Source organism: Protopterus annectens, chromosome 4.part1, assembly GCF_019279795.1.
Source record: "Protopterus annectens isolate FY-2018-M chromosome 4.part1, PAN1.0, whole genome shotgun sequence".
Classification (NCBI taxonomy): Eukaryota; Metazoa; Chordata; order Ceratodontiformes; family Protopteridae; genus Protopterus; species Protopterus annectens.
In genome coordinates this window covers 365,294,971-365,306,490 of record NC_056734.1, presented here as the reverse complement: position 1 = coordinate 365,306,490, position 11,520 = coordinate 365,294,971, and the positions used below count along the sequence as shown (strand labels likewise).

The following is an 11,520-nucleotide window of genomic DNA, read 5'->3' as shown; positions in this document are numbered from 1 at the left end:
TGAAGTGCTACAGCACTGAGCATTTCCTTTAACTCTTATGCTTTCAGTCCAATCAACGTCTAGGTCTTCAGCCTAATCTCTGTTTACTTTAGAGCCATCTCTGACCAGCATTTGCAGGTGATTGTGGTAACTAGTTCATGCAGTGTGCTGACTGTTCCATTAGAGAAGACTTTGAAATCTCTGACTCTACCCTAATGCCCTTTTCTTGCTAGAAGGGAGTTTACCCAAGTTTCATGTTGGCCACTCTTACAGGTGATCTTATTGCTCTAGCTGAAACATGTGTTGGCCACCAGCAAGCCATTTGCCAGCCAGAAGTTTAGGATGGCATCTCCTTCTTTATTCCTGTTGCCCCACCCATGATGACTCAGGCAGCCTTCATATCCTATTCTGTCTGTCCCAATATGAGCATTCAGGACCCCTATTATCAATCTCAACCCATGTTGTCCTGCTTTATCCACACATAACTGTGTTGTTCACTGTTAATATTAATCATTCCGGCTGAGCATAACCCCTCTTACAAGTGCAACCATAGGTCTTACTGAGGGGCAAGCCCTATCTTATCCATGCTAGGATTCAATAAACCAGGTTCACTAAACCAGGTCTCAAGAAATAGAATGCAATGAATCAAGACATGATGAAAAGTGTTTCAACTAAAAAAAGTATAACTATATATATATAAATATATGTATATATAGACAAATATACATATACATATATATATATATATATATATATATATGTGTGTGTGTGTGTGTGTGTGTGTGTGAGTGTGTACACACACTATGTACACACAAACATTTCTTATTTTAATGTCTCAGTACAGGTTGCTATATGCTAAGAACCATTTACACTTGTACTTCATCATCTGTTTTTTTTTCAGTTATTTATGTTTGTTTGTATAACAACATGGGAAATTTGCAAGACTACTAATGAGCATCTGTATTTTAGACTTCATTCAATTTACAATGATATAGTCTACAAGTACAATGGTCACAATATTCTGATTTCCCTTCTGTATTCAAGTTGTTTTTCAAAACATGCACAGTGATTTTTTTGTTTCTGCATTCTTGCTCATATGTCCACGAGGAACATGTTTTGGGATTGTAACATCCTGTTATATTGTACAGAGTTAAATGTGCGTACATTTGTTGGAAAAACATATGTTCCAATCCCTTCTGTGAGCAAATTTAAACCCTCTTGAAAGGTAAGTATGAAAGCTATTTATAACATGCCTCTATATATTTTTTTTGTTTTGATTTAAAGTTATCTGAATTTGATCAATACATTCTCACTGTATTGTGATAAGAGAACCTTGTATGCTTACTGATCAAATGTTTTCAGTGAAATGACACTTGGAAACACTGACAGCTGACAGGAGAGTGGCAGTAAGAAAGAATAGTTGTGTAAGAACTTACCATAACCTTAGATGTCGTCCTCTTTATGTTGCAGTATTCATAACAGTAGGGAGTTGCTGCTTGCAGCGCCAGCATCTGGACAGTATACCAAAGTCTTTGCTCTAGGAGGGTACATGTGATGTCTCTTACCAGGGCCATAAACCGACATTAGGTATAAAAGTAATGTCTGCATGTACCCTCCTTAGGATTGCTTTGCTGCATACAGTAGTGCCTCTGAGGTTTTACCAGGAGGGTCCTAATATGAGACCCTTACTTACATGTTAAAGCCAACCCCAGGTTGAGACCATGGTGATGATGACAATGTGCCCACAGGTGATACCTGGGGTAGAAGTCAGAAAGAGACAGGGGGGTAGGTGGGTGGGACTGAATACTGCAACACAGAAGAGAACGACATCTAAGGTTATGGTAAGTTCTTACACAACTATTCTATGTCCTTCTATTCTCATGTTGCAGTATTCATAACAGTAGGGAGAGTACCAGAGCTTTAAGTATGAACCTGGGAGGAGGAAGGGGTCCTGTGGTCAAGTAGACCCTGTAGGATAGTCCTGGCAAATCCTGCTCTAACACGGGATGCCATGTCCAGCTTGTAGTGTGTGGTGAAGGTGTGTACTGAGGTCCAAGCAGCTGCTTCTAAAAATGGAAGAGGAGTCTATGCCTTTGATAAAGGCAGTAGAAGAAACAGCTGCTCTGGTAGAATGAGGTTTAATATTACCTTGTAAGGATTTCCCATGGTGGGTGTAGCACAAGGAAATGGACTTGACCATGAGGCAATGGTCTGCTTACAGACAGCTTTCCCTAGGGCTTTGGGATGGAAGTAAATAAATAATTGCTCTGACTTCCTGATATCTTTGGTTTTGTCTAAGTAATATTGAAGTTGTCTGTGTACATCCAGAGAATGTAGGGTCCTTTCTGAGGCATTTTGTGGATGAGGGTAAAAAACTGGTAGGGTAATGGATTGGTTCAATGAGATTTCATTAACTACCTTGGGCATGAAGAAAGGGTTAGTTCTGAGGACTACAATGTGCTTGTGGAAAACAAGGTAGGGAGAGGTGGCCATAAGGGCTTGGATCTCTGAGACCCTCCTGGCGGAGGTGAGGGCTACCAGCAAAACTGTTTTTAGTGTGCATAGTTTCAGGCAAACAGAGTGTGCTGGTTCAAAGGGGGATGAGGTTAGCTTTTCTAATACAAAACTTAGGTCCCACTGAGGAGGGATGGGTCTCCGTGGGGGTTTGATTTGGAGGACTCCCTTCAGAAAATGTTTGACTTCTAGTCTGGATGCCAGAGGGGGTGAAATAGGCAGAAATGGCAGACAAATGGACTTTGATTGAAGAATATGTTAGTCCTAATTGGGGTAGCTCACACAAGTAGGATAGGACCCTTGGTATGGGAGTAGAGAGGGGGTCCTGGTTGTTCCTATGACACCAATCGGAGAATCTCTGCCAATTAGCTATGTAGTTTCTCCTAGTGCTTGGTTTTCTGGCCTCCTGCAAAACATTGAGTATGTCCTCTGAATAAAGGTGTCTATAAGGGATTAGAATCCTATCACCCAAAAACATCAATTTTAGGTTGTTCACCTGTGGGTGTAGTAGGGATCCCTTATTCTGTGTGAGTAGATCTACATGGTGGGGTAACCTGTGGTGACTGCCCTTGACTAGAGAATGTAGAAGGGGAAACCAATGCTGTCTTGACCAAAAGGGGGTCACCATTAGGATTTTTGGTTTGTCCTTCTAAATTTTTAGGAGGACTTTTTGAATTACAGTGAAGGGGGGAAGGCGTACAGGTACATCCCCCCATGAGAAGGAGAAGGCATCCACTTTCCAAGCTTGTGGATGTGGGTTCCTTGTGCAGAAGTTGGGCATCTGTCTGTTGAGTGGGGAGGCAAATAGGTCTGCTTGTGGAATACCCCACCTGTGTATCAGGTCTAGGAAGACCTCTTTCAGAAGCATCCATTCGTGAGAGGGGGCGGAGGTTCTGCTGAGTGTGTCTGCCATAACATTCTCTGCTGAGGGGATATACATGGCTAATAAGTGGACCCTGAGAGAAGCAGCTAGGTTCCATATCTGGATGGCCAGGCTGCATAGTGGGTAGGACCTGGTCCCCCCTTGCTTATGTACCACAGGACAGTCATATTGTCTGTGATTACATTTAGGGTTCCTAGCAGAATAGAGGGCTTGAATGTCAGAAGGGCTAACAGCAGTGCCCTCATTTCCTTGATGTTGATGTGGTCCTTTTTCCTTAGAGTAGACCATTTTCCTTGTACTGAGAGGAGCTGTTGGTTTGTTTGTAACACTGCACCACAACCCGGATCTGAAGCATCTGTGGAGAGCTGTTGTTGTGGGGCTGGAATTTGGAGGTTGGTCCCCAGGTTGGTCTGCACTGCAGAGAGCCACCACTGGATCTCCTTTTTTAGGCACAGGAGAAGTGGAAGGGGAGAATCCAAGGGCTGAGTGTGTTGGGTCCATACGTTCTTTAACATCCATTGAATTTTGCGCATGTGAAGTCTTGCCAAAGGCAGCATGGGTATGAGGGATGCCATGTGGCCTAACACTCTCAGGAATTCCCGAGCTGTCAGGGCAATTGGGGTAAGTATCTGATAGACGTACAGGCAAAGTTCCTGAATCCTTTGGTCTGGGATAAAGGCTTTCATGCAGTTTGTGTGGATTCTCCACCCCAGGAAAATCAAGCCCTGTGAGGGGATCAGGTGAGATTTTTCTACATTTAGCATGAACCTCAGATGAGTGAAGGTGTTGGACACCAAGTTAGTGGTCTTGATGTAGGATGAGCAGATTGTCCAAGTATGGGTATATTTTTTATACCCTGGGTCCTGCAATGAGCAATGAAGAGGGCTAGACACTTTGTAAACATGTGGGGGCAGTGGAGAGACCAAAAGGCAATGCAGAGAATTGAAAATGACAGCAGCCTACTGAAGATCTGAGGAATTTCCTGTAATCTGGATGAATGGAGATGTGGAGGTAGATCCAGTGCTACCATGAATGCCTGGGAGGGGATCAGAGGCAAGAGAAGTGGTAAGGTAATCATTTTGAAACTGTGAACATGGAGAAAGAGGTTTAGAAAGGATAGATCCAGGATAGGTCTCCAAGGACCCTCTTTCCTTGGTACTAGAAACATTCTGGAATAAAAGCCTGTTTCTTTGTGGGGTAGACACTGGTTCTATGGTACCTTGCTTCAGAAGTTGATGAATGATGGGTGGGAAGAGGTGGGTTTGGGTTTTTGGTGGTTAAGGAATACCTTGGAAAGGTGGGAGCATCCACCAAGTCATGTAATATCCTCTCTGGATGATGGAGGGGACCCAGTGTTCTGCCAGGAGGGAAGGGAGATGGTGAGATGAAGGGATAAGGGTGTTGCTGGATGCAAGGGAGGTGAGTCACAGTGGAGGAGGCTTGGATTGGTCAGGTTGGCTTCAAAAGGGTGTGATGGAGGAGCTGGTGGGAAATCTGGGGTAGAAGTCTTCCTTGGCTGTCTACATCCCTTTGCTTGTGGCACTGAATGAAAAGATTGCCCTCTAACAAAGGAGGGCTTCTGAGGGTAATTTCTATGATATCTAGGAATATGGGATACTAGGAGGTGTTTGAGGTTCTGTAATTCTTTACCCTTCTCTTGGAAGGATTTGAGAAGCTCAGCAGCAACTTGACAGAAAAGGGCCTTATTGTCTAAGGGTGCATCCAATAGTTTAGTTTGAAAATCAATGGGGAGGGGCTGATGCCTTACCCAGGAGTAACGTTGAAGTACTGATCCAGAAGCTGCAGCTTTGGATGAAGCTTCCACAGCATCTAACTGCACTTAATAGAGTGCCTAGTCACTTGGGATGTTGTGGAGATGAGTGAATTTAATTGTGCTCTGATAGGGGAATCCTGAATCTCAGTCAAAAGGGTAGAGGCTTTAGAAATGGTATCTAGAACATACCTTGCCATGTGTGTTTGGTAGTTCAAGGCCTTAATGGCCAGAGTGGAGGAGGTACATACCTTTTTTCATGTCCTGTTCATTAATTTACTGTCTTTATCAGTTGGGTAAAAAGCAGTAGAAGGTAGTTGTCTAGATGTTTTATCTGCAGAAACAGATATAACAGCTATAACATCTGGGTCTGCTGGCGGGTTCCTGAAAAGAAACTGTTTGTCTTGGGGGACCCTATAAAATCAATCAGGTCATTTGGCTGCTGGGGGTTAAGAGTCAGGAGACTGTAAAGCAACTAGGAAGGCATCCTGAAAAGCAGGCAGTAAGGGATGGTTGCTCCATTTGCAAAAGGTCAAAGTACCTTTTCTTGGAGTCTGAAAACTCAGAGGCCTGCCACTTAAAATGTTCCCTCATGAGGAAGATAGTATCCCCAAAGGTGAATTCTTCTCCTGGGGATTCAGGAGAAATAGAGTCCTCCTCTGGTGTAATGAATTCCTTTGGGGATTCAATGTGTGTTTCAAACGAGAAGGACTCCTCAGAACAGGAGTAGTCTTCTTCAGACACATGGAGGGGTGTTTCAGGCGTGAGAGTAGGGGGAACTTGTTGTGTTTGTAAGGCCTGAAAGGCCTTAAACAGACTTTGAGAGAATGATTCCCAACCAGGCATCAGTAGAGGCTCCGAGTGCTTGTTTTTTTGCTTCCTTTTCAAGGGAGTCATAGGAGCAGACAGAAGAGAAGTGGATGTCGGCCTAGCATGAATTGGAGGAGCAGGGGCTTCCAAAAATGCGAGCCTTGGTTCCCCTCCACCATCAGACTCTGATGGCTGAGTTACCTCAGTGGACGTACCTTCGGTTTCATACACCCTGCCTAGCGTTAAGGTTCCTGGGCCTGCTTTGGTGACCATTGTCTGAACAGACTCTGGGTCTTCAATCGCCTCTAGAGCCTGCTCGGATGCCTGAGGCCCAGCCTGGGATTCCGGCCTAACTTTGTTCGCCTTCTTCCTAGGCGGCTCATCGGATGGGCCTACTCCTCCCTCCATGCCTAATGCCAAGCACAGGAGTCTTTGGTTCTCTAGATATAGTTTCAAAGCTGCTAATCATTTAGGGAGAGTCTTGGGGACAAACGACTTACAATTTGGACAGGATGTATGGTCATGGGCCTCGCCTAGACAAAAAACACACATCATGTGTGTCCTTGTGAGGAATTTGTCACCCACAAGTGCACTTCCCTTTCCTAGCTGACATGTAAGTCTAAGCAGTAAGCAAATTAAGCAGAACCCCCCCCCCCCCAGGGCACTTATCTGTAATGGTCAGAAGCGGTTGTCTGGTCTTCAGTGATCTGGAATTCAGTCATCTGAAGAAACGAGATGCAGAAGTGGAACTGGCAAACGGGCGTCCGATGATCACTGCGGCAGAAAAATTCTGATGAGGGTACATGCAGACGTCACTTTTATACCTAACATCGGTTTATGGCCCTGGTAGGAGATGTCACACGTACCCCTCCTGGAAAGACTTTGGTATACTGGCCGGACAGTGGCGCTGCAATCAGCAACTCCCTACTGTTATGAATGCTGCAACATGACAACAGAAGGACATCTGCTGAATACTTCACCAGTTAGAGAACTACCACCTTACAGAATCTTCAAAATAACTTACTTTTGAGCAGATGCACACAGATGTGCACACATACACAAACAAATACACACACACACACACACAGGAGGTGCATGAAACAAAAGGTGCAAGGAAAAACTATATATATATATATATATATATATATATATATATATATATATATATATATATATATATATATTCCAGCAGTGAAGAAACAAACACCTTTAAGTTTCCACAATCCAGTTTTATTTATCTAGGACACCAGTGCAAGGGTAACAAATCTTAATTGAACAAACTATGTTTGGGCCCTCAGGCTTTCATCAGAGTAACTGTTAAAGCTCTAGGCAAACTTCCCTTTAAATACATACCATCTGACCGCCTAAACTCAATAAAATATAAACTGTTGATAATTTATTTTAAATAGGCTTCTACTGATGGAGATTATTCTTAAAAAATAACTTCCTGCTGAAAATTATTTGAATAAAATTCCCAGCATAATTCAAATGCATACGCAAAATCACATTCAAAATTCAGAAAACTGCTGAATATATTTGAATAACAATAAAAAAACTGTTGTCATCAAGTAGTGAAAGCTGCACTAGACACAACATTTTCAAAAGATTTCAAGCCACAGAGGATCCTGAAAATGTACTGTGAATGCTGCCATCAGGTGATGAGACATGCACAGACCTTTTAATACTATGAAAATCATCCAGCTTCTGAAGTTATAATACCTCATTTAGTTGGTATAAGGCACCCAAAGTTATTATCCAGTCATTTATTTCCATATCAAGTGCCACCTTAACCCCAGACTTAATAAAGTAATTTGTAGGGATCATGTCAATACCAATAAACAAAAAACATTCAGTGGGATGCATTAATTTATGATTGTACAGTGCACTTCATTCTTTTGTATACTTCAAATCATTCAAATGGAATGAGATCCACTGCCTAAAATGGCAGGAGGTCGGACCCACACAGAAAGCCCCACATGTGAAGATACTTAAATACACCACAGTTTGTGTGTTGGCATGTAATAAGACTTCTAATGTTAAATGACCTATTACTGTTAACTGCAGTGAAATTATAGATAACCCTGCAAATACTACAATGTGTACATGAACTATTACCTATTACACTGGTTAAAGTCAAAGGATGAATGGGAGGCCTATTGTGAGTGGTTAAGATATTGCCTACAGTCATAACTTTCCTATATATAAACACACACACACACACACACACACACATATATATATATATGAATGTCTCTTGAAATATCAAAAGGTCAAAGGAAGAAACATAAACCAGTGATTATTTTAGAGTGAATCTAAAAGTGATTAAAAACAAGCAATACTAAAACAATTTTTTTTGCAGGGGGTGCACTCCCTGCACCCTACCCCAATTATATACACCAATTCTGAGATTACACAATAGCAGGGTAAGGGCTAATTTCCCTACCCCCAACAAAGCGATCTCACACAACAAGAAGCCAGCTACAATCCTGTTAAGAACATTTGCTCATATGATCGTGTTTTTTTTTTTTTTTTAAACAGAAGAAAAAGTATTCACTTAGATGAATGCTCACTCTTCTAAACTGCAAACGAATATATATATATATATATATATATATATATATATATATATATATTTATTATTTACACACACACACACACACACACACACACACACACACACACACACACACACACACACACACACTCACACACACACACAATTGTTTATGTCGTAATACAATAGTAAATGAATCAGTACATGGCTATAGTCAAAAAAAAATTACCTGTTTCATAACCCTTTCCATTTTCTGTTTCTGATTATCCAATTCTTTATTTAAATGGGTAATCTTTGATTGTTTTTCTTCTACTGATTTACTGTACATAGTTTCATCTGTCAGCAGGTCTTCAAGGGTTCTGCTCATACTCTGAAAAAAAAAAGAAGTTAGTAGCATGGATAACAAAGTTAGTAGCATGGATAACATAAAAATACAACAACCTATAGTAGGAAAATAATTGTCATACTACACATTACCATGCAAAAAGCTTAAAAGGAATGCCAGGTAACACCAAAATGAAAGTTAGGCACTTACCATAATGACAGATCCATGTTGTCCTATTTTTGTTCAGTTCAGTGTGTGCAGTTGTCGGATCCAGTCAGATCCAACCATGGCGCCTTATACCAGAGTACTGGATCCCAGACTTCTGATGCCTCCCCTACCCACAATTCCCTCCTACTAGCTGGTTTACCTCAGATTGAGTTTGCTATTTCCATAATGTCCCTAATAATTATTAGAGGTAATAAAAGGGGAGTGCACAACATTGTCCACTAGGGTATGAAATGTGGAGCCCCAGAAGATGTAAAATGGCAATTCGGAAGGTGGACTGAGGGAGGGATGTTGAACTGGATGAAAATAGGAAACACGGATCTGTCACTATGTTAGGTATATAACTTTCATATCCAATATTGTCTATTTCCATCCAATTCAATATGTGGGACAGACTCCCAGGATGCCTAAAAAGGACCTGGGTGGATTCAAAGAAGGACATTCCTGAGAATGGCAGAGCCAAAGGATGAGCAAGTTCTGGACTGCACATTCAATTTTTCTAATGGGATACAAAGGTATGACCTGTTGACCAAGTTGTTGTTGCACATCATGGATAGGTACTCTTTTTGGAAAAGTTGTCAAAGAGTTGCCATTGCTGTGATAGAGTGAGAGCCTTTTGCTTAGAATTGAAAGACAACCCTCTTGTCTTATAAACAAAGGAAGGTTTAAGGAATCACACAGTGGAAAGTATACCTATAACGTACGACCTTTGATACATATTGTCCTAGCTTTGCCTTGGAAAAAGAGACAAAGAGCTGGTCTGATTTTCTATGTACGATGTAAATAAAATCTATGATGCCTATGGACATCTAAGGTATGGAGGGTGTATTCGCCCATGGTAGCAAAGTTTGGTAAGAATATGTGCAAATCAATTTGTTGATTTAAGTTTGTTTCTCATGCCACCTTTGGAAGGAAGGAGGGATTCGTTTTCAGTGAAACTGTATCTTTGTGGAAAATAAGGAATGGCGGCTTGCATGAAAGTGCTTACAGTTCTGAAACTCATCTTGCTGAAGTGATGGCAATCAGAAAAATAATCTTCCAAAAGAGAAATTTTAAATCTGCTAATGTTGCAGGTTCAAATGTTTTTTTGGGTCAATGACTGTAGTCAGACCATAACATCTCGTGGTGGAAGTGGATCTCAAACAGGAAGTCTCAATAAGAATGCTCCCTTACGGAAAGTTTTGGTCACCCTAACTGATGCAATAGACAAATTACTGTGTCCTATGTAAAAATCTAAAATGGAGGCCACCTGGACTTTTATAGTTGAATAAGTGGAAGTTCACAGAAAATTTTCAGAAAGAAAATCTTGTATCCCTGAAACTGGGAGAAGGGCCTAAACCCTTTGAGAGCACCCAAATAGAAAATCTTTTCCATTTGCTCTTGCAAGTCTTTTTGGTTGATTCCTTCTGAGAAAACAAAATGATGTGGACTACCAGGGAGGAAAGCCTGGCATCTGTGGCTACCATTAAAATTAAACCAGACTTTCCACTGTGTGATTTGCATATATCCCATGCCGCCTCTAACATAAGAGGTTTAAGGAATCACACAGTGGAAAGTAGCTTTGCTAGACTTTTCTACTTGTGTTTTTTAATCTATTGTTTTTTCTGTGTGACATTTTTACTAATTGTTTTAGTTTGTTATTTGGGATATTTTGCATTCACTCTAAGTTTTATGAATATCACTTGGGTACGACAGCCCTGTGTTTCCAAATGTTAACCAAACATTCCACTTATGCTGTGCTGATGATGCCATAAGAAGGTAAAAACATGCGTGTCCACAGATAGTGGGGTTTGGGTTTTTTGGCCTGAATATGTCTGTAAACAGACTTAAAAAGAAAAGGTCAGAATTGCCATTTAGCTGAAACACCTGATGTCCTTTAAGGGTAATTTGCATATATCCCATGTCACCTCTAACATAAGAGGTTTAAGGAATCACACAGTAGAAAATCTAGTTTTGCTAAATTTTTCTTTTTGTGTTTTTTACCTATTGGTTTTCTGTGTGACCTTTTTACTCATTGTTTTATTTGAAAATTTGGGAAAAAATACTGAAAGTTGTATAGTTTGATTGATATTAGTGTCAGACACTAATTTTGGCAAAAATGAGGGATTTGTTCATAAAGATACCCTGTACTTATGAAAAATAATGTTAAGAAGGTTTGCAAGATAAGGCCTGTAACTCAAGATATTCTCCTCGCTGAAGGAATAGCCACCAAAAAGGAGGTTTTCCAGGACAAATACTTCAAATTGCAATTTGCAGATGGTTCAAATGGTTGAGTAATTAGAGACTGTAGCACCAGATTCAAAACCCATGGTGAGGATGTGTTTTTGTATGGAGGTCTAAGCAATAAGGTTCCTTTCAAAAAGACTTTACAGAGTTTGTGCGACATTAAAGCAGTATCATTTTGACCATTATGAACATTTGAAATTGCAGCAACGTGAGCCCATATAGTTGAGGAGAAC

At 41.0% G+C, this 11,520-nt stretch overlaps 1 protein-coding gene across 1 annotated transcript in view; it reads right to left on the bottom strand.

The window, feature by feature from the left end:
- CCDC39 (coiled-coil domain containing 39) overlaps nucleotides 1–11,520 on the bottom strand; it is a 1,972,012-nt gene that overhangs the window by 250,259 nt on the left and 1,710,233 nt on the right. Inside the window, exon 17 of the mRNA XM_044070181.1 lies at nucleotides 8,741–8,881. Within this exon, the coding sequence (XP_043926116.1) occupies nucleotides 8,741–8,881 (141 nt within the window). The remainder of the gene's footprint in view (nucleotides 1–8,740; nucleotides 8,882–11,520) is intronic.